Below are 23362 nucleotides of genomic sequence, written 5' to 3' on the forward strand. Positions count from 1 at the left end.
CATCGCAGAATTTAATATAGAGGATGAAAACAAGTTGTTGACGATCACGCTGAGTCTGTAATTTGTGTTTAGCAGCGATCCAACAATCATACAGAGCCTCAGTCAGTTTTATTATCAACCCCCCATGTCTCCACTGTAGACACGCCGTTCATCAAAGCATCTAATGTCTTCTCCCTCCCTGTAGAGAAGAGCTGAGGTAAAACTTGTTTTTATTGTTATTTTCACCGAGGCATTTAGAGACAAAGTCGTGTTCCCGACGGGGAGCTGTGACAAGTTCCCCAATTTTTTAATTTCCCGTCACAGAGGGACTCGTGAGCTGCGGCTCTGCAGAAAGAAACAAAGCTGCTCTGTTGAGACAAACTCTTGAGCGCCACACGTCAGAGTGAACGCTCACTTTAACCTCAAACCTACCTCAGCGAGTCCGATGGCAGAAAACAATTATAATATGCTCAAATATGTTTTGTTTGTTGTATAATCAGCCAGAATCTTTTATGTGTTTGTCACCTTAGAATGAGCCTTTAAATCTATCGTAGGTTTGTCTGCCACATCACGTCCCTCGGGCGAGATATCGAACCCTTAAATTGCTCCCAAAGGCGTCTCCTGAAAGTGATGACCACCTCGCACATGCAGCCAATCAGCCATCAGGCAGTATAATAATGACCCGCTTTCTCATGGCCAATAAAGTAATAAGTTAGTAATAAAGACTAACAGGTAGTGAGCAAAGGTGAGTTAATATTCAATCCAACATCAGTGACTCTTTAATTGTTCATAAAGTATCAAGAATCTTCAACTTTAATTGAAGCAGAAACTCTTTTAAAATGTTTTTATTGGACAGTTTATCGGCCCTGATATGTCGCGTATCCCTAACCTGAAGCTGACTCATGGTGTGACTCAGTGAGTCGTCTTTTTTTTATGACTCTGTCCTTCCCTCTAATAAAAACCTGCGTGTAATGCTGGATAGTTTAGGCGTGTTGTGTTTCATGTTGTTTTTTTTCCTCTTTACATGCATGCACTTCCATTTTAACACGTCTGTTTTTAATCACACATCCCTCTCAGGCTCGTTCACGTGCTGCACGTTTCTCTAAAAATATATATACAGTCTTTACTGTGTGTGTGTGTGCTGGGAGCTTGCAGTTTAATTAAGTGTTAATTATGTCATTCCTAATATTTGTCTTTTGTCTCTTTTCCTGTCAGTCATCCCGAACACCCTCACGGTTTCCCCCCAGACCCCGGCCGCCGTCGTCCCAGAGGGAAGCGACCTCACCCTTTCCTGCAGCGTCACCCGCGTGCTCACCCACCCCACCTACCTGTCCATCACCTGGTCCGTGAAGAAAGGAGCGACGTCGGAGGAGATCTTGTCATTCGGCCCTCAGGGCGACGTCTCTACGGGGTCCAAATTCGCGCGGCGCTACGCCGACGGAGGCATCCGATTGGTTCCCGGGAAGAACGGGTTGTTTGAGTTGGTGATCTCCAGAGTGACGTCGTCCGATGAAGGGATTTATGAATGCAACGGCACGGAGTGGACGCACGAAAATGGCGGGAAGTGGATAAAAATTGTGGAGAGCACGAAAGAGATGGGAACTGTTTCGGTTACTCCGACAGGTGAGAGAAAGACGCCGACGTCTACTTCTCCGTATGGTAGACTGAAGTTAATCACATGTGTGAAACATAAGATATCGATTATCGATGATGTGAGGCTTGGTTGTTGAAGCCTAACCCTTTCACTGCTTGTTTTCAGCAGCCAATTTTCAAAATAAAAGCACCTGTGCAGACTGATTGCAAAAACATACGATAGGGAAACTAGTTAACTTCCAAAACCGGGAAAATTAACACATCTGCATGGGTATGAAGCTGGACCAAAACGGCGGCGTCACGGCGGTATTCGGTGAAATCTAGTGGTTAGTGTCTCGCTCGTGACGTCTGAAGTGATGTCACTTGAGTCGGCGTCGGTTAAAGAGAGAGAAAGTTTGAAAATCTCTTTGTCACCGGACCTCTGTGGCCGATCAGCTGATCCTCATCGCTCTCGCCTGAGGCTGCATTAACCGCCACGAGCGTAACAAACCAGAACCTGTGGCAGGTCCCGGCTGAGCGTCTGATATGATGATTTTAACGTGATAGGAGTTCTTGTTGCTCAGCCTTGGCTCCGTGCACGCCTCCTTATCTTAAAATGTTCAGTCTGGTAAGAAGAAGAAGTTGTGAGATGTGAGGAGTGAGCACTAATGAGTCATAACTCAGTCAAATCCAAACACAAAGACGTGATCTAATTCAGCTTAAAGAAGCAGGACACGAGTTACAGCCAGCAGCTAACGAACCGTCTCCTTGGCAACGTTATACTCACCGTTTACGTCTCTTACGAAGTTTAGCGAACGGATCGGTGGTCCGCCATTTCAACTTGGCACATCCCTGACTTCGAAGTTTAGCGCTGTAAGAATCTGGAGATAATTACACCGAAGGGAGCTATAGATCATCTTCAAAAAAAAAAGGTCACTGCAGTAGAAGTGTCTCACAGATATTGGAGGGAGGGACGTGGGAGACTTCTCCCTCCGTTGTGTGTCTCTCTTTATTGTAAGGGCGTCCTCTCCTCTGGGAGACTCGCTCTGTCCCAGGATGTCTCTGACCCTCGCTGCTCGGAGAGAGAGGCCCTCCTAAGACTCACACACTCTGTCTTTCATTCATCGCGGTTGCTGTGGTCACCGTATCTTTATATCCGTCTGGGCTACCGTATCCGCTTTTAAGTGCTAGAAAACACCCAGCGGTTTGTAATGAAACCAGAGATGAGCGGCACACACACACTCACAGGTTCATTGTGTCCCAGTCGGTTCATATTGACTTACCGACTTGAGCAAAGAGGATGAGAGAAGTCAAACAGAGTGGGCTTTGTGTCTTTTGTCCTTCTCCAGACACCATACGGAGACTCGTCCCCACATACTGCCGTGGAGGTTGTTAACGGAGACGGCCGGTGTCTGACATTTCTACATCGCTCTTTACGTCGTCTCTTCACCTGTCTCCTCCGTCTCACCAATGGACGGGATGACTTTTATGGATTTTAGGATCTAGAATTTGACCCTGACGAGGAACAGAAAATGGTTTTGAACCTGATTTGACGCAGTTTGCATAAAAAAATGAATGATCTCCTGTTATAATAATTTGAATTATCCATTAATCTACCATTTATTTGGCCAATCGGTCAGTTTAATTGTTTTGGTTAGAGGTCGGCTGATTAATTTCTAAAGGCTGATAAAGTAATGATAGTTTAGTGCAGTTCGGCTGATATCATGAACTGGAAAACCAAGGTAAACAGTAGTAACCAGGTAATAAAGTACGACGCTAAAACAAATATCTTGGTCGCAGCGTTCCTGTCATTCATCCCTTCGTTGGAGAATGAGGACAAACCCCAAAGATATATTCATATCAAATCATTTTAAGCTTGAAGAAATAACGAGTTATCGAGTAGTTGCCAGTTAAATCCGAGTCATTCCGGGCAAACGTTGACAAATCAGGTCCGATCTTTGCTCGTCAGTCAGAACCCGAGGTTGTAGACGCACAACACGAGCGGCACAGATCGTGTGTTACACGAGTCGATGGCATGTCTGTTTTTTTTTTTACAGTTCTCCAGGCGTTCATCGCACAATCTGACATGCTTCAAATCTGATATCACACAGTTTGACACAGTGTGTGACCGCGCACAGCGTGACACATATGTATGCGAAGGTGTAGGCGGCCTCGGACGAGGACAGAAAAATTTCAGATTGATGTTACTCTGTAAAGGATGATGTGACTGATGCTGTCTCTGTCTCGCCCTCTCAAGGTCAGTCCCTCAGCGTGAAGGCCTCCTCATCCTCCTCCTCCTCCTCCACGACTCTGCTCCTCCACCCCGAGAGCACGTTGACCCTCCTCTGCTCCGTCGCCGCCGACAACCTGCCCGCCCTCGCCCTGGAGGTGACCTGGCTGGCGGACGGCCGCGACCTCATCACCATGGAGCGCAGCGGGGTGGTGATCTCCAACGCGTCCTCGAACGGCGCGCAGGGGAAGCGCGGGCAGGCGAGCCTGGAGCGGACGGGAGGCGGGGAATACAGGCTGGTGGTGAGCCGGGTGAGCGCGGAGGACGGCGGGGCGTACACCTGCCGCATCCGGGCCTTCATCGAGAAAGGAGGAAGGAGCGTGGGAGGAGGAGGGAGGTGGCACATGGCATCCGAGAAGACGTCCAGCCCCGTGACGGTGAATGTGTCGCAGATCAGTAAGTGGAAAGATGACATCCGAATGATGAAATCATAACTCTGCTTTCTAAGTAAGACGTACGAGACACTCGGGAAGTAATTAGATTTTCTGCTGAGGACGACCTTCTTTATGATTGTCTGTAAATAAAAACCTCCTGCCTGCATTTCACAGTCCAGTGCGTCCCAAAGGATGAAGATTATTTGGAGCACGAAAGTTGCTTTAGGGCACAAAAAGAGAAAGTTTCCTGTGTTTTAGGCGGAGCTGAGAAAAAAGTCACGAATGTGGACACATCGCCGTGTCCTGATCCCTCAGTGGATCGTTGATCTTTTGGGAGTGATCCATTGTGGACTTAGAGATGGGCAGATCCAGTAGTCGGTAGGTTGTTTGAGGCTTGTAAAGAGAAGTAATGAGACTTTAAATCCAGCTTATTAGAGCACAGTTTGTACACTGTTGATTATTGCCCAGCTGAGAAACAGATTCTGGACGCCTTACGTCACGAATCGCAGTCCAAAAGTGTATCTATAACTGTCGAGGCGTGTGATTTTGTCAGTATTGATCAGCATCATTCTGTGCAGAGAGGGACCCCGTGCACGCGCTGAATGATTTGGCTGCGTAACAGATGAATCTGCAGTCTCAAGGGGAAATTCTTTAATCCTCTAGTCAGCCTGTCGACTCCTGTTGCGAGGATGATTGATTAGTCACGCCGGTCCTGCTCTCTGCTACCTCTGGGTATGCTGTTTGTGTGTGTGTGTGTGTGTGTGTGTGTGTGTGTGTGTGTGATGCTGCGATCCAGCCTCCAAAGAGCGGCGGTGTCAAACACAGTCGACACAGTAATCAGTTACCGGCACGGTGGGTGGTCTCTCTCTCTGTCTGTCTGTCCTCCGTCTCTGGATTTGCATCCGTCTTCTGCTGCGTTCTTTGATTTTCCATTGTTGGAAGGTGATGCATTCAACATGCATATTTAGATCTTTTTAGGAATTAGTTTCTTTATTTCCTCCTCGGTTTGGGACGCCCTGCAAAACCAAACACGTCTTGGCACATGAAGTTGGTGAATGTTCCACTCAGAAAGCTTTGGCGGGGAGACAGACATAGTCCATGCGAGTTGGATGTACAGATCATTTGGACGGAGTTGAATGAGAAACTGAAGCTGGACAGCCACACTCGGGGACGAAAACACGTTAAACATTTCGAGACAATCACCTCTATGCTTCTGTTACATGGCTTGGACTTCAGTCGCTGTCAAGGTGCCGAGGAATTGTCGGCTCCTCTGCAGTAACAGAAGCCTGAAAGTCTCAAGTGTTGGCTCTAAAGGTTGGACTGTATAAAACACGGACGTTGTATCTGTGACGTCACACGCGTAGATTTCTGAACAGCCTCTATAGTCAGCCTTGGAGCGTCTACGGGTTGCTAGGCGACCTCATAGTTTCTTTCCCACGCTCGTCAAACCAAACCCGCCACTTGATTTGCCCCAAAGAGTTTGAGAGTGAGAATGACGAGCATTGCTGACATGTTGATACTCGGTGGCGGGTGATTTATTTGGGATCGTTTCATCCCAATATTCCAAACCCATGTTGTGCTGTGACGGAAATAAATCCAGCTGCTGATCCCAGTGAGATGAATCAACGAATACTTAGTTAAGATAATCTCTCTCACTTCGGCTACAGTACTCTAATTTAATGCTTTCGGTCATTCCCAGGAAAGTGTTTCGGCTGATTGACTGAGCTCTAGAGTCCAAGTGTCATTTTATTTTAGAGGAATGACGATGACTGATCCTGCTCCCGCGTCTTTGTTTGGACGACTTTTAATGATCCAGAGTTTCCTCTAAGGGGAACATCTCATCTTCTCTCCTCTATTAAACCATTTGTGTATTAATCTTTCATGGAATTAGGTTAGAGCACTTTGATTTCTTTCCATTTGTTTCAGATTCCACCTCTTCTTCTTCTGCTTCGGGTTTCAGAGGGTTACGTTAGATCATCATGTGGTACTCGAACCCTCCAGTGAACCCAGACGAACAGAACCAAAGCGCAGACACCAGTGAATGACATTCTTTAAGATGCTTCACAGACTGTTTGTCTTCTGACCTGAACCTTGACTGACATTGTGACAGACTGTTATCGACTCCCGGCATCTCTTTGCTGTGTTTTTGTGGCTTTGCTGTCACTTCCTCCCTCACTTGTTTCCTCCATTGTGTTTGCTGTGACTTCCCCGCTCTGTGGCAGCAGCTTCCTCCCCCCTACTTCCAGTTTTGTTGAGATATTCGCCTTTTATATATGTATATAAGTGTTCTTTACTTAAATAACACTGAAAATATCCCTATTGCAGACTCATTTTTATACAACTTCTCTAATTTGGTCGCAATAAAAGTCAAAGATTTGAATCTGAAGCGTTGGCAGCAGGAAATGTTCGGTTTGCACAATGTTTGCAGGGTTTGGTTTTTAGAAAGGAGGCCACTGAAGCTTGGCCTGGTCGGTCACTCTGCTCAGACCGACAGCCGAAGTTTGTCCACGTTTACCTGAAAGCAGAAGCTCGTACAGCGTCCGAAGGATTCGGTTATGCACAGCCTTAATTGCACTACATCGTCTCTAACAGCGAAGCGGTTCTTCTGTTTGGCAGCTATAGCGCACACAGGACTCTTGGGAGATGTAGTCCTTGTTGTGTTAGATGACCTGCAGAAGCAGAACAGTACGTACGATGAGACACACAGATGTCGTACGGGCGGTGTTCTCTGTAAAGAGCGTCCTGTATGTCAGCTGGAGCCTTTAGTTCAAACAACCGTCGCTTGTAGACACACACAGAAGATTCCCGAAGCCTCGAGGACACACGTTACATTTAGAAATATCAACCAGGCTTTATGGACGCACACACACACACACACACACACACACACACACACACACACACAGCGTCAGGGCAGAGCTGAAATATCAAGAAGTGTGTGTGTGTGTGTGTGTGTGTGTGGTCAAGAACATTTTGTCAACCTCTGCTGTGTGACACTATCTGCATACGTACTTATGTGTGTGTGTGTGTGCATTGAGCATTTTACATTAGGTGTGTGTTCTCCAGAGAGTAAATCACACACACACACACATCCCCACACATGCATGCTGTGTCAAACACTGTGTGTGTGTGTGTGTGTGTGTGTGTGTGTGTGTCCCACATGCTGGGGGGTGCACGACTGTTCTCAGTGGTGGGACTCCTACAGTTTGGCCTCAGGGTTTACATTCCTTCATACCGCGTCTACACACACACACACACACCACGAGAACAACATTTCTAATTGACTGTAGCTCACATATTTCATCCTCAGTCCTCTCGAGTATGAGCGTACACTTGTATATATGTGTGTGTGTGTGTGTTGTCAACCAGTCGGTTCTTATTCTGTTGATGTGTGGCCTTGAGGTTGCCCCCCTCTCTCTTCCCCACAATGCTTTGCCACAAGCCTTAACCGGGAAGCACAAAAAGAGTTGGAGAACTTGTTTGGGAGCTTCGCACGGCAGGAACACACACACACACACACACACACACACACACACAGTTGAAGGGGGTGGCTACACTTCCCGTGTGTGTGTGTGTCTGTGTGTGTTGTTGTGTCAGCTGGAATTGTTGTCAATGGAGCCCCTTCACTCAAAATAACGGGGCCGCTTATATGTCACGCAAACTCACATTTGTTATTCTTTGTAGCTCATCAGAATATTTATGAACGTCTGCAGCGTACACGTCTGTATCTTCTTAAATATTGTATGTACGACTCGTGTTTATTTAGTGTCAGTGTCAGATTTTTTGCTCGCTTCACTTTGGCATCATAAAAGAGCGGGATGAAGGTATTTATGTGCTCAGGCTGTTTAAAGCTTCGTGCATGAACACGAAGCTTTGAATGAAGCTGCCAGGACCACGCTCAGACAGAAACTCCACGTCTGATCCCAGTCGCCCTTCTGCTGGGCTGTGTTTGCCGATGATTCCCGGTTAGCCCGTCTGACTAGAAAATAATTGAACACATTGTTTTCAACAGAGATGGTGATGGAGCATCTCTGACAAGGAAAACCAAGGAAGCGTTGGAAACAGGAGGTAGTTTGGCGGCACTGGAGGATGTGGGCACAACCCGACTATAGTTTGCCCAGTTGAGATCAAGGTGGATAAAACTGGGTAGTCGGTGCACATCAAGGTAGCTCGAGTGCCACAACAAGAGCATCTTGCTCGCGCTGTGGCTAAGAAGGGTGTCAATGACACCTACCCTTGAACGCTGAGGTAAGTCAGGTCATCGCAAAACTGGTTTCCACAGTGTATCAATAAATTAAACATAGTGGCACATAAAAACCGACTTTGAACCCTGTAATCCATCTGAAATGATCTGATTGATTGACTTGATGATACAATGATACTATTACTGTTTAGAAACGGCGGCCAACCCTATGAAAATAGCTCAGTGTTGTAATAAAGACAAATTATCCTTCAAATTATAGGGCTTGGATTCACCTGCCCTCACAGAAGGGGCGTGGTAGCCGATAATTCTCTTGGATCTTTATAGCGATGCTGTTTCTGATGTAAACTCATTGAGTTGGTGGCAAACATGTTTTTTTTTTTATCACATCGTACCTGTGTTGGGGAGAAAAAGGTACAAAAGACGTCGCATGTTGCTGGTGTTGTCGAGCAGTTTGCTTTCAATTAGCCACTCGCTGTCAGCCGCTTGGTGCACGAAGCGAAGGCGTTTGATCCTACGCCCGACTGTGCTCCAACGCTCCCCTGAGCCTGAATTTAACGTGAGCCGTCTGCTGCACGTGAGTTTTAAAAAATAGAAAGATCCAGTGCCATCAAGACGAAACTCTGCAAGCCCGGCTGGCCTCACGCGACAACACAAAGAGGAATTCAGTGATTATGAGTGGATCTCTGTGTGTTGCATGACTCCTAGTAGACCCCCAGAGGGACTCTGCCTCCCGGCTGACCCGCGAGGGCCAGGTGGAGCTCGAGGAAATTGCCGGAGGAATGTGTCTGGAGTGGAACCAACACCGCCTCATATAAAAGCTGCTCTCATCGATATTTTTTCTATAAACAGTGGCTCAGGTGACCGGTGTTTAAAGTGGCTGATCGTAGGAACAACACGAGAGAAATATTAAAGCTTTGCTGAGGTTTTAGCCTCTTTAAGCTCTTTGTTTTGGTTTCCCACAAACTCCGCTGTCATCGGTCCACGTTTAGTTTTTTAGCAGCAGACAAATGTTTTCAGTCATAAATCCAAAAAACAAAACGGCAGAAGTTAAGGTTGGTGGTTCGATCCCCGCCTTGTCCCATACGCTGAAGTCCTCGAGCAAGACAAGGAATGTGAAAGTGATCTGATCTGATTCACAGACCACCAAGAGGCCTCACAAGGAGCCTGACTAACAGGGGTGTCATCCAGTCATGACAATGCCAATCGCAGTGTGCGCTGGCATACCGGGTACACAGACACAACGTTTCGCGGTTCGTCTGTGCGGATTGATTCTTCATCTATTATTCGAGGAGTATTTATTATTATTAAGCCTTCGGAAATATCGTGCAGTGTGCCAAGACGGGCTTGCCTCAACATCTGCATCACATCGAGTGTGAAAATTGTCAAGTTTCATTTTGGAAATATTCAGTAATTATCACCTCTCGATGATGAGATGGAGCTTGAGTTGGTATCGCCCTGGTTGCCTCAACCAAATTTAAATATTTTCTTTGGATTGTTGCAGAATCCAGACTCAGTCACCACTGAACACTTACACGCTGATGTTAAACAACCGAATTTGTTAACAAGTGCCTTTTTAAGAAACTCATTTCCAGGTTTTATGACTGTGCAGAAATGGGTGGCTGTCTCTCTGATAACACAAAGTCATTTGGGGGGGAAGCCTGACATGGGTAATAACAGATGGCTGTAATGTGCCTGCACACCCAGTAATCAGATTACATGTTGTTTTAGCTGTGTTGTGATGCAAAAAAAAAAAAAAAAAAAACATACATCTGCTCAGTGTGTGTCAGCCGTACTTCCCGTCCATACTGAGTGTTGACAGAGAGAGGGGGGAACGGCTCGGGTGGCGTATTCGTATCTGGTTTTCATATCACGCACATGCACGCGCCTGCACGCCGCGGTGAAACCGGAGAGCCTCGCATGCCTGTTGGTTGTTTTGGCAGAAAAAACTGAATTCTTCAGTTCCTGGAAGCAACTCACCCTGCACAGGTCACTGCCAAGGTTGGCGGTTCACCTTCGTCTCTGTTCACCATCAGGGATGTTCATTCAGAGAAAATCATATAAATTAATTGACATGGCAACATTAGTAAACATTTGTCCACCTCCAGCAGTTACTGCCGGATTTCACCGTGATCAGATCGAATCAGACGCACGTACGGCGCAGAGAAGCGTTTATCGATGGTGGAAGATCATAAATTTAGTTAAGTTAACAAAGTCTGCCATAACCGAGCCTGCCAGGCGTGTTTTGTTGTAGTCGTGTTTGTCTCCACCTGATGAATGTAAGTCTAATATCCACTCTCCCTTTGTTTTTGGTCTCCACTCTTCCCTCAGAGGTCGAGAGAGCTGCTGAACGCTCCGTCTTTGCAACGTTTGCTCGATTATTCCATTGATTCAAATGAATCCGCAGGAATTTTGATGAGCATTTTTAAGGAAACACGGTGAATTATTCCTCAGCTCCGGCGTCTCGTCTGTGTTTTTCCACCTTCCTGTCTTTGGCTGTTTTCAAACAGCACCATGGCAACGTGTTTTCACCATTTGCTGACTTATTAGGCGCTAAAAAGATTAATTGAGGCACAAACAATGGATTAATCCACAATGAAAATAATTGTTAGTTGCAGCCGTTACAGTACAGCAGCGTTTCATTATCTAAACGGAGCAGGCGGCGTGTTTCCTAAATGATTTGTAGCAGGAAAAATAACGATCATAACACACCAGTCAGACAAATAATGTCAGCGCCGCATTCGGCCCGTGACGGCGAGTGGCTTCTTAAAACGAGCACATGCAGTTTGATGCAGATGAAAGCACTTTGTTGTGTTATTGACACTGACCTATTTTCCCCTCGCTCTGCCTCTCTCTCGCTAATGGAGCCTCTTCTTCTTCTTCTTAAAGCTCGTTTGTACACAGCCTCCGCTCTGCTGACCTCTGTACAGTTATGTGGACACGTCGTGAGGTCAGCACCGACTCTTTAACGTGAGATTCATGTATTTACACAGGTTGTTTCAGGAAACCCATCTCCCATATTTGCTGGTTTGTTATCTCACGGTTATTGTAGGTTGTTGTGTGCTGGATCAGATCACTGTCGTACTCGTGCGATAATATCTGTGTTGTGTCATCTGCAGGGCTGAAAAGCAAAACACGACGAGAGTCATGGGAGGAAAGTTTGATCTTTATCCTACCAGTTCAAGCAAAAATACATCAGCCATGTTTGTGAAGAAAGTCTCAGGACTCTAAAATGTTTGTCCTGCAGGGAGAAAGAAAAACAAGGGACAATCATTATAACATTATAATCCTCGTAGATCTTATAAAGCATGGACGTCGTATCCGTGGTTTCACCCACTGGTTTCTGAAAGAAATCGATAATATCTGAAATCAGTGGACGGTGTTGTTGATTTTTATACTTACGTACATAAAATAATTTAAGTAACTGAAGACAAGACAGATATCTAAGTGAAATAAATAATAATTAGGACATAAATTAATTAAATAAAAGTAGACAGATGAGCATTTTGGCACAGATGTCTGAAGGTCAGCCAGGTCTGACAGGCATATAGATGGATATATAACGTATTCGCGACCTTGGTGGCTGCGAAGTGAAGCCGATGGGAAACATTTCACATTTCACACGAGCCTCCATTGACACGGTGCAACAGACTGGAAATGGAATATGTGTACACATGCAGCTCATTTTTAGTCTTTGATATCGTCATATTAACGTGTTTGCACGTCCCTGAAATGTCTGAAACTGCAGTGTCAACCAGCGGGAAAAAAAATCCAAATTTTGTACAAAATCTGTGTGCAAACGCGTCCGCGTCATTATGTGCTTTAATAAAAATATAGAACTGTATCAGATCCTGTATCAGTCAAATGCAGTACACTGCTGTACAGTATCAGAGCTGCTGAACTGGTGTCGAGTGTTCATATCGCTCTGCTAAATAAGGAAACATTTCAGTGTGTGTGTGTGTGTGTGTGTGTGTGTGTGTGTGTGTGTGTGTGTGTGTGTGTGTGTGTGTGTGTGTGTGTGTGTGTGTGAGGCGCATGGCTAATTGGCGGGGGAAGCTTTGCACATTCTCATCGATCAAAGTGTGTGTGTGTGTGTGTGTGTGCATGTTTTACAGCAGATGGTGACAGTGCGTGAGGTGTGTGTGTGTGTGTGTGTGTGACGTCCAAGTGACATCACTCAAAAACTGCTCCTTGGCCAAACACACACTCTTACGTACGAGCTTGTATTTATAGTGTTTCTGCTGTGTGTGTCCTGTGTCGTACATGTCGGTATGCCCTTGTGTGTCTGTGTGTGTGAGTGTGAGTCACTCTTTGTATATACATTGTGTGTGTGTGTGTGAGAGTGATATCTCACAGTTAGGAAGATGGAAATCTTTGTGTTCGCTTCCCGTTCATTGAGGCGTAAAAGTGCAATCTGGAAGTCTGACTGAGAGAGTACCTGCCTCATCACCTGCACACACACACACACACACACACACACACACACACACACACACACACACACACATACATTATTAAACACACTGATACACACCTTATCTCACAGAATAAAAAGTGTTATTGCAGGTCTATTTCTGTTGTCTGGCTCTATTTTAGGGACTAAACCAGTGAACAGGATTCACTTTGTGTGATTGTGGACTGCTGACTGATGAAAGGAACGCCCCGCTGGGATGGGAAGGCAGCAGAGTCAGTAACTTGATGTGTGGTATTATTAGCTTTGAGTTATTCATCTTCCTTTGAAACTAATAATAATTTCAGCCCAGTGATACAGACAATTATAATAATTAAATATACTTATATGTATAGATCTTAGCGACGGAGGTAACGCCTCCTTTGGCTCCTGAGAGATGGAAAAGAAACGTATTCTTAACAATAGAGGCCTCCTTTGAAAGCAGTTGCATTGGGGTGTGTGCATGGCCAAAGGTGTGTCAGCTTCATGCGGATTCTTTCCAGCCTCCACTTGTCTGGGAAGCTTTTCTACAAGATTTCAGGAGGTGGCTGCATGGATTTACTCCCATTCAGCCACAAGAGCATAAGTGAGATCCTACATTGAAGTTGGGTGATGATGATGAGGCCTGGCTGGAAATAAAGAGTTTCAGTCAGGGTGCAAATAGTGACACAAATCTACAAGCCACTTGAATATTTCACCATGATTTGGTTGCTGACTGGTGCTAACTTTGCGTCCCGCTACTAGTTCATCCAAAAGGTGCAAGATTGGGTCGAGGTCGGGGCTTTTGTGCAAGTTCCCCCTACACTGAACTGTGAAAACAATTTCTTTATGGATGATAGAAGAGTTCCCTGTTGGAATTGTTGTTTTCTCAGTCCCACCAGGATTTCATGGGCCTTTTTTTGAAATAGTTGCGGCTTAAAATGCCTGATGTTGCATAAGGTTTTCAAAAAAATTGCAGTGAAAGTTGCGGTGCGAGCCCCGGAGAGGGCGCAGCGAGCACTAAGTCCACAGCCCCGGGAAGCGGCGAGGTCCGGGCGTGAGGGCGCTGTAAAGCTCGCGGTACCTTCGACCCCGAGCCTTTCCAAGCCAACCCAGAATGTGCCAGGGAGAGATCCCACGAGGGGATCCTCCTGCACCGTGCGGCCATCCCTGACCCGCCAAGTTCAATCCCCCGGGCAGACTGCGCGGAAGTTGCGGAAAAATTGTGGTGATTGGTTAAAATTGCAACACCGCTCTGAATTCACGGGGATTCACTGAAGTTGCAAATCGCAACATCGCAAATTCCTGGAGGGTCTGTTTTCTGGTCTTTGTCAAACCATGTCCATGCGACAGAAGTAGCTCCTCTTTCTTTCCATGGTCACATGGAAGAATCGTCCAAATGAGGAAAAATAAAACAAAATAACAGATGGAGTATTTTATAAAAAGACGTTAACTCGATCGATTTGGATCATTACATTCGCAGACGATGCCGTCCTTTACGCTGGTTCAAGATAACAATGTAAAGAGTAGTTCACCGCTTTTACCTTTGCGCTGCATTCCTGTTACAGCCTTTAATTCTGACTTGAGCCACGTTGAAGGTTTGTTGTCATGAAAATTGCCTTGGGCTGCTTATTCAAAGTCGTGCAACATTTCCATACCGACGTTCATGTCTGACAGGGTTTTATTGACGGAGAGGAAACAAAAGGCTGACCATAAAGCCATTACTGGCTGCTTTGGTATTGTTGAGAGCTGAGCCATAAAGCTGTTCCACTTTGTGGTACAGTACAATACCCTTCTTTTCAGCAACCGTTCTTCAGTTTCACAAAGGTTTTGGGTTGGGCTTTTGTTACATTCTTTCAGATGTTTTTTCGGGCGTGTTTGCTGGTTGTAGCCTACTTGTTCCACCTCTTTGTGGAAATTAGGAATGTGTGTTGCTTCAGTTACTGGAAAAGATTGTGGCAAGTGGTCATTGTAGCTGACATAAACACTGCAAATGACTTCGAATTTACAGACACTTCTGTCATTTAAAGCATCTAAATGTTGAAACTACATCATCTAATTCTCACTTTTTCTCCCCAGAGCCGAACTTCACGCTGACCCTTGAAGCCATCCTGAACCCCCAGGTGACGGCTGAACCCACAGAGCTGGCATGTCACGTGACCAACATTACCCATTTACCTCCGGAAGGCCGACTTGGCGTCATGTGGGAGCACACCACACTTCCTGGTACCTCAACCTTGCATGTGTTTTTTATTCCATCGAATTCCTTAAAGAGCAGTTACAGACTTACTCATTTCAATCTGTCCAATTTACCTGCAGGCATAGGGGACGATCCCCAGACCTCGCATCCCATTGGCTCCCTGGACGGCTACGGCAACCTGTTGCCGGGACCGACGTACTCTGACAGGCTGAAGAGCGGCGCTTTGTCTCTGACCAGAGTCCACCCCAACACGTTCAAACTGCGATTCCTACGCACACAGGTAGAAAAAAGGGAGAGCTGCGGACGTGAACACTGATGGAAATGGTGTATCGGTCTGATCGCTGACTCATTGTCTCTCTGTCTGTAGGAGATCGACATGGGCCAGTACGTTTGCGCCGTGTCTTCTTGGACAGTTACCAGCCAGGGCGACTTGGTGAAGACCACGGAGCACCAGAGCTCAGCGCAGACCGTCCAGTGGGTCACCAAACGTAAGGAAGCTTTGTTCACGTTCCCTCCTGTCGTCGTTGCTCATCATCAAGCTGTGATTTCTTCTGTTTGGTGCATTTTGCATTGAATCATTTGAACAGTAGGTGCTCTGTTTGTCATGAAGGGGAAGGAAATGCATCAACAAAATAATCTGGTTTAGACACTAGGAGAAAACAACACATTGATACTAGTAGAAACTTCCAGACTTTACACAGATAAAAACACAGGTCGACCTAAGACACGGAGCAGAAAATGAATTATTTTTGACGTTTTCATCCTGATACTCCAGGTCGTATTCTCTGATTTAACGAGGCACCTTTGGGGTAAATTCAGAAACATGAACTCACATTCATGATTAAAACAGTCCTGCTGTTGAGTTTTATGTCTGTATGTCATCTCCAGACTTCATAACAACAGACCTCTTGTCTCAGTTGGTGCCCTCAATTAAGCTAACTGAGCCATGATGTAATCTGTGTGTGTGTGTGTGTGTGTGTGTGTGTGTGTGTGTGTGTGTGTGTGGCTGCTTTGAATCAGGAAAAGTTCAAAGTGTAACCGCGCATCGCTTCCTGTTGCACCCCCTTCGGGGATTTCCCGTCCTCGGACACTGCCAGGCTGAGTTACGATGTGAACTGATTGATCGACTTATTTTCAGGTCCCTCTCTGAACGTCGTTGCCAAACACGTCCGCGAAGCCTCCGTGGGCGGGGCTACCTTCGAGATGAGCTGCACCGTCGCCACGGAGAACCTCGGCGAGGTGGGTTACTCGGTGCTCATCCAATCGCAGGAAGGCTTCGAGAGCACCGTGAGAACCATCATGACGCTCAGCCCTGACAACATCATGCAGCACGGAGGAGCCACCGACCCCAACAGGAGGTACCGACCTGCTCACACTCACTTTACGATGATGGGCTTTTATTTTGAAATGCACTCATCCCTCTTTCTCTCTTGTGCCCATCAGAGACAGTCTGGTTCTGGCAAAGACCGGTCCAGCAGAGTTTCGGTTTCGCCTGGCGGGCGTCCAGTTGTCCGACCGAGGTTTCTACTGGTGCGACATCACCGCGTGGACCAAACAGCAGCTGGGACAAGCGTGGACCAAGGTCGCCAGCGCGGAGTCCAACAAGGTCAAGATCGACTTTCAAGAAAACGGTGAGTCCACAGCAGCCGCTCATTGGTGGCACACCAAGTGATGGACGTGGAGGAAACCAGCAGCACAGGCGGGTCAAGGGTCAGACTTCCCTTTAGATTTCTTTTGTGCTTATTTCAGGAAATTTCCTGCCACCAGGCTGTGTGCAAAGAGCATAACAGACGACTAAACGCAACATCCATTATTCATCTGAAGCCGCTTTCGAGTCAGTCACAGATTCACTTTCAAAACACTAAACAAAGAAATACGGGAGAACGAATCCGTGTTAACCGTCTATTAATAGAAACATGTAAGCAGCGCGATATGCACACACACACACACACCTCCCACCCACACAGTGTTAATGATAATCAACATAATTTCCCTAATAATGTACAAAAATAAAAGATGCACACACACCTTAAACCACAGCCGCTGGCCTACTTAACTTTCTTTGATCTAAGTGGGAAGTGGGAGTCAGTGGGAGGAGGAAGGAGCATCAGAGGAGGAGGAGGAGGAAGAGTGGACTGAGGAGGACAAAGGGTGAGATTATTTCAAAATAAAAGCATTATCAAAGATAGTAGAACACAAGAACAACAAATTATTCATAGAATTATGTTAAAAAATTAATAAATAAATGATAAAATCTGATTTATTACAAGTCGTTTCAAACACACATGTATCAGTGCTGCCATATGTCGGCCAGGAAGTAACCAGAAACTGAAGATTTATTTTGAAAATTAGGTTTTAATTGGTGTTCAGTCACTACATTTAACTAACTAAACTAGTGAGTTAACTAAAATGTGTCCAGCCTTTCTTTAGACGATGTTTGTGACCCCACACATTTCAGAAGTAGCTCCGTGCTCGGCTCCGTGGAGAATAAGCGGCTGTTTTATTTTTTGACGGGACGCTGTGAGCTGCCACGTCGATCGGCACGGAGCGGATCGAGCCGGGCCAGAAAGTCAGGTGCAGAGAATCCAGTCGATTTTTCAAAATAAAACACCCGGTGCAAACTTATGATTTTTCAACCGGTAAAGGTGTCACACTTGTTTTTAATCACCAAATTTAAGGGATCTATATGAAAAAAAAGAATAACTTTATTGATTGCTCAACGGTTTTCACATATGACCACACACGCAAAGGGCTCATAGACCTGCAAATGTGGAGGGAGAGTGGAGTGCTGGGCGCCCTGGGGCAGTTAGAGATTCGGTACCTTGCTGCCAGCCTACGCTCCATGCTGGACTTGAATCAGTTCCCAAGTTAAATCCCGATGGACGAAGCTACTGCCACTTAAATCTTGAATATTTACACCGGGACCTGCCTCTACTGGGTTAGTTACTGTGTGTACACTGTGTAGTCCCTCCTCCTCCTCTTCTTCCTCCTCCCTACACATTAGTTTGCTCCACATCTTTGCTGGAAGACGAGCTGCAGCGTTTCGAACCATCTGAGCTGAAGGTTTGTAGGAGGCAAAAAGCCTCCAAGACTTTCAGCAGAGAAGGAGAGAGAGACTGAACATCTCTCTCTCTCTCTCTCTCTCTCTGGGGAGGGAAGGAGCCCTTGAGCATCACTTCCTCTTTCTCTCTCCATCGTTTTCCATTTTTCCCTCCCCCGTTCACTCTCTCACCATGCGTCTCCCTCTGCCTCCCTCGCCCCTCACTCCCTCTCTCTCTGGGACATCTTCAAAGTGAAGCCCTTTGGCCAATCATCCAGCTGCGGAGATCTGCACCGCCGCTTTGCTTTCCTTTCTCTGCCTGCACAAGTGTGTGTGTGTGTGTGTGTGTAATCTTTCAAGTGTGTCTATCCAAGTCGAACATTTTGAGTTGACCCCACACACACACACATACACACACTGACAGTGTTTAAGCTTCAAGCTGAGCAGTTTTCGAGAAACCCTTATACATGCCTTAGGGGACGGAGGTCCTGTGCTCTCAGTCGTGTGTGTGTGTGTGTGTGTGTGTGTGTGTGTGTGTGTGTGTGTGTGTGTGTGTGTGTGTGCGTGTGTGTGTGTTACGAGCGCATCTACAAACTGGCATGTCTCCCAAGGTTCCAGCTGAATCTTGAATGTTTCAGACGTGTGTTGCCGGGATCGACGTATGTGGAAGTGCCAAGTCTCACCAGCACATTTGCTGTTCAATAATTCAGCGTTTAAGTGATTTTTTTTTTTTTTTTTTTGTGGACGGGTGGCAACATAAATATGAAGCATCCGGAGAGGAGAAACATGCAGCTTCGCTCAGCCCGATCTGACAGAGGCGAGCGTCAGTCCATCGCGTTGCTCTGTGTGGTGTCTCATAGTGGATGACAAGCGACGACACATCTGGGACGCCGCCTGACGTCCTGACAAAAAGACCAGAATTCAAGGAGTAAATGGATGAAGAACGATAGACAGCCACCTTCCTCCCGGTGACATCACGTAGGCTGTGAACGGCAGCAAGCGACAATTAGCTGAGTTATTCTGTCAGGTCTCTCAGCCAAATCACAAGGGTGTCCACCTGCTGCTGAGAAGTTGAGCCACCAATCAGACGATCAGATCAATCAAACCTCTCGACAGTCAGCCTGAAATGTCTCTGAAACTGAGACTATCCAGGTGGATTCATGGACTAAACTCTGATACTCTACCTGTTGTGTTCTGGCTTTGTTTATTTCACGTACCCAGCTTCTAAATTTGTCGTCTCGTTTCGGTTTTCGACAAAGATGACTCAGGATTTCATTTCAAGAATGGACAAGACCACAGCTGTGGGGATATCACCAGTGTTTCCATATTAATCGCTTAATAATGTCGAGTTTTTCCCGCCACAGTTAATGATAATTAACTGAAAATACTTGTTGACCGTCTGTAGTTATAGAGCAAACACCTGCATGTCACAAAAAACTAAAGAGAGGTCACGTCGAGGTTTAACCACGGGTCGACAGACGCAAAGTTCTCCCAACTAATCAAACTGTTTATGAAGCAGCTCATTAAAAAAAGAAACGGTCTCGACCCCTCAAAGTCTCGGTCTTGATACACTAAATATTTATAAACCAGTTTGACCTACTGTAACTGTTTTGGGTGTGCTCCAAATAAGTGGTTTGCATAACGTGGTTAAAACACCTTCAGAGAAATCGGTGGGAAAATATCACAAAAACCCAACATACGACTCACGTAGCAGAAAGAAATGTCTTCTTTAATCGTGTTGGTTTGGTGGACGTGTAAAAAAAAAAGTAATGAATCCTGTGTTGCTCGTCATGGAAGCTGAAATCACTGGGAGTTTGCTGGATGGTTTAACAGTTGAAGTTGTCAAATACGTCAGTTTTCAGCACATTGTTTTGCAGAGGTTGGGAAGGTGTTTCTGCAGGTGTTGCTGCAGGATGACAAAAACAGCTCACAACACACCAACAGAAACAGAAAAGTGAGGTGCTAAATATGCTGATGATGGTTAGAAACTCCCTCAAAGTCAATATAAGGTGCCTCAAAGAAGGAACTGCATATTCTGTGTGTGTAGCTGCCCAGTGCCTACACCCAAGGAGGATGTTTTATATTTATCCTCATGGTGTTTATGCAGCCAGAGCGAGTGCATGTATTATACAGTACGTTGTCTGCACACGACAGCATGAGTAATGCAGCATTCTTGGGAGGAAACTGTCAGAACATTTTAAATGTTACCGAAGAAAACACGACACGACTGTAGCTTTCTGCAGCCGCCGTCAGTCAGGCTTTCCACACTCGGAACGTGAGTGAATTTGTACATTAGAGTTAATGTTTTACAGACAGCAGTTATGTCCTTACAGTGCAGTGAGCACATAGCCAGATAGCACTAGTATCTCGGTCCAAGAATAGCAGTTGGTTTGTCTACCCATCTGTTTTTCCACCAGTCCATCTGCCCCACCAATGTTTGAGTCCAGATCAAAGTATCACAAGCCCGCGGTGACTTTTGGAGGGATCAGGGTGATTCCTAATGACCCATCCGTCATCCCATGTCATATTTAAGTCAAAGTTTCTCCTTGTCAAAGATTTGGTGGCCCGTGTCTAGATCATCAGTCCTAAATTTTGACAATAAAACATCAAAACGTGATGCACAGTATTAGAATTGGCTTTTATTTTCCAATGAGAACATGTTGACACGTCACAGTGGGAGTGTTGGCTCGCTGTCACAGTGTGTCGGCTTACTGGGTCTCTTTGTTAACTGCTTTTCCTACTATGACAAGTCAAAATGTCTGCTGTGAAAAGACCTGCACAACAGCTTATCTTATGAGAAATTTCCATGAGATTCAGAAATTTCCTCAAACGCGGTCAAGCCTTGTGATTTTAGAGTCTCTTCCTGAGCGTTCTTCACTCGTGATCCGTCTTAACACTTCTGTAACCTGAACCTTGTAGCATCCCCACGCTGTGAGCAGGGGCTTTAGGCATTTAATCTTTATTAAACTGTGACGAATGACTGGATTTTTAGCCTGTCCCACCTTCTACGCACATTCGAAAAAGCCAAAGGTCAGCCAAAGTGCTGAGAGGGAGTGGAAAAATCAGGGTAACTTAGTAATTGAGCTGCACTGACAGTCGATTAATCGATTATTTTCTGGTTTCTTTAGTCCTCTATGACAGAAAACTGAATATCTTTGGGTTATGGACATGGACCTGAAACTGAGATACCTTGTTCTACTAAACCGACCAAACTTGAGACCTAATCCCAAGTTTCAAAGCTACAATTTTAGGGTTTAGGGGTTTCTGTCACCTACTTCCAAGGTGCAAGAAGGAACAACTAGCATTATAGAACAGCTTTATCGTTAGACTAAAGCGTTTCCGGCTTGTGGCCATCCATTACTGACCATCAGATGACCATTAGCTCGCTGGGCTCTTGAATATCCAATCACAACTCTTTACATGCAAAGAGAGAGATGATTTCTTGATGTTGATAGATTGACCGTGACCAAAACGTGGTTGAACACAAACTGATACTTCGCTGGGCAGCAGAACCAGTTGGTGGTCCACAGATTCTACACACAGCAACCTAAATCTGAATCTTTATGACATCATGAATGTTGTTATCAGCGTTGCTGGCTGTGTTTGTGCTCGTAGTTAGTTGCTCTTTAATCTATTTTGGTCTACACCAGTAGACTCCGACTTTAAAGCAGTGTTTGCTTTGCACCGTTAGGCTTCTCATCTACTGCCGTTCCTCAGAGACGTGCATGCAGAGTTATACTATATGTAGATTTAAAAACAGCGTGTGTGTTTGAATGAATCCTTTTGATCTCGCTTTCTGTGTCAAATGTTCTTGGACTCAAGTTTATTTCAGCTGATGCGTTTGTGTGTTGCAGGCCCGTCGTTCTCCATCGGCATCCAATCAGACGTCAACAGTGTTTATCCATGGGAAACCGCCAAGCTGGAGTGTTCACTCAGCGTCTCTGGATCCTCACCAAAGACTGGTACAATACAAACACACACACAAACACACACACAGGTAGACCACACATACTTAGATAGATGTTTTCATGCATAAAACACACAAACAAACACACACTCCTCCTGCATTCTTCACCTCCCGAGCTGTCAACAGCACTGCTAATAAGAATGACGTGAGTACTGGATTTCAAATGGTTGTACAGATGAAACAGACTCTTGTTGGTGTACACAAACACACACACACACACTTTTAAATGGTTTCACTTTCTTTTGTGTTCGTGTGTGTTTGAAGCTTGAATTACTGGTTTCTTCTTGCGCTGTAGATTACAATACTGATGTATCCCTCACCTTTCCAACTTGGTTGCTTTGAATCAGATTAATGAGGAAATAAGACACCACAGGAAAGCAGTAGCTACGGCCTTTTTAGCGTCTTTCAGCTCATTGTTTTGGATACACAGCATGAGACTGTTTTGGTTTAGTCCCACCCCTCACAAACTCGCTGTACTGTACAGACAGAGTTGGCGAATGGTTTAGCCACTTCATCACTGACGAAAAACTAGAAGATAACTAAATAAAAACTGATTTATTAAGGAAACATCTAGAAACTAGTTAAATATGTGAAGAGAGGAAGGGAAGAGATCCAATCAGAACCGATCTCTTGGTATTTTATGAGCTAATCTGAGCTGTGCTGAACTTGAAATTTAGGTACAAACTAAAAGAAACCACCACCGTCCTGATCAGAGAAGAGAATAACCCACAATTGCTAATCTTAGATCTTAATATCTTGATCTTTCGCCAGCTGCCGCTGAATCAGAATTTGCCGTCAGCTGGTGGAGACCAAAAGCGGAGCTAAAAGGAGCGTGAATATGGTTCTTCCCGTCATCGGGTGGACTTAAACATGACTCCAAATGGATGTTAACGTTTGCTCTGTGGCTGCTGGATGTGTAGATAACCAACGGGTTGCCGCAACACTCTCCAGCTCTCACTGTGTTGCCCAAAACCAGTAAAATCTTGTACAGTGAAATAAATGTGCTTGGTTACTTTGCACCGCTGCATATTCCCCATACGAGGGGAAATGCTGGATGCCGTTAAAAGAAATGAATAATTTGCAATGCAACCTCCATCACTCTTTAGAAACGAACCATCTGCAGCGTAAACCACCGCCATGCCCCCTTCGCTCCATTTATCTTTTTCTCCTTCTGTCCCACCCCCTCATTTCCTTTCCTCCCTCACTCTAAACATCCATCCATCTTTCTTTCCTCCCTCCTCTTCCTCATCACCCCATGCTCTTCAACTTAAGCACATCACATGATGTCATGCGTCTCTCGCCACCTCCCT

The 23362-nt window shown here is 45.7% G+C and overlaps 1 protein-coding gene across 1 annotated transcript in view; it reads left to right on the forward strand.

Annotated features, from left to right (window-relative positions):
* ptgfrnb (prostaglandin F2 receptor inhibitor b) overlaps positions 1–23362 on the forward strand; it is a 67245-nt gene that overhangs the window by 22867 nt on the left and 21016 nt on the right. Inside the window, exons 5-12 of the mRNA XM_027291583.1 lie at positions 1195–1602; positions 3809–4237; positions 14925–15071; positions 15165–15325; positions 15413–15533; positions 16184–16403; positions 16489–16676; positions 21940–22047. Of these exons, the coding sequence (XP_027147384.1) occupies positions 1195–1602; positions 3809–4237; positions 14925–15071; positions 15165–15325; positions 15413–15533; positions 16184–16403; positions 16489–16676; positions 21940–22047 (1782 nt within the window). The remainder of the gene's footprint in view (positions 1–1194; positions 1603–3808; positions 4238–14924; positions 15072–15164; positions 15326–15412; positions 15534–16183; positions 16404–16488; positions 16677–21939; positions 22048–23362) is intronic.

This window comes from Larimichthys crocea, chromosome XIX (genome assembly GCF_000972845.2).
Source record: "Larimichthys crocea isolate SSNF chromosome XIX, L_crocea_2.0, whole genome shotgun sequence".
In the NCBI taxonomy this organism is placed as follows: Eukaryota; Metazoa; Chordata; class Actinopteri; family Sciaenidae; genus Larimichthys; species Larimichthys crocea.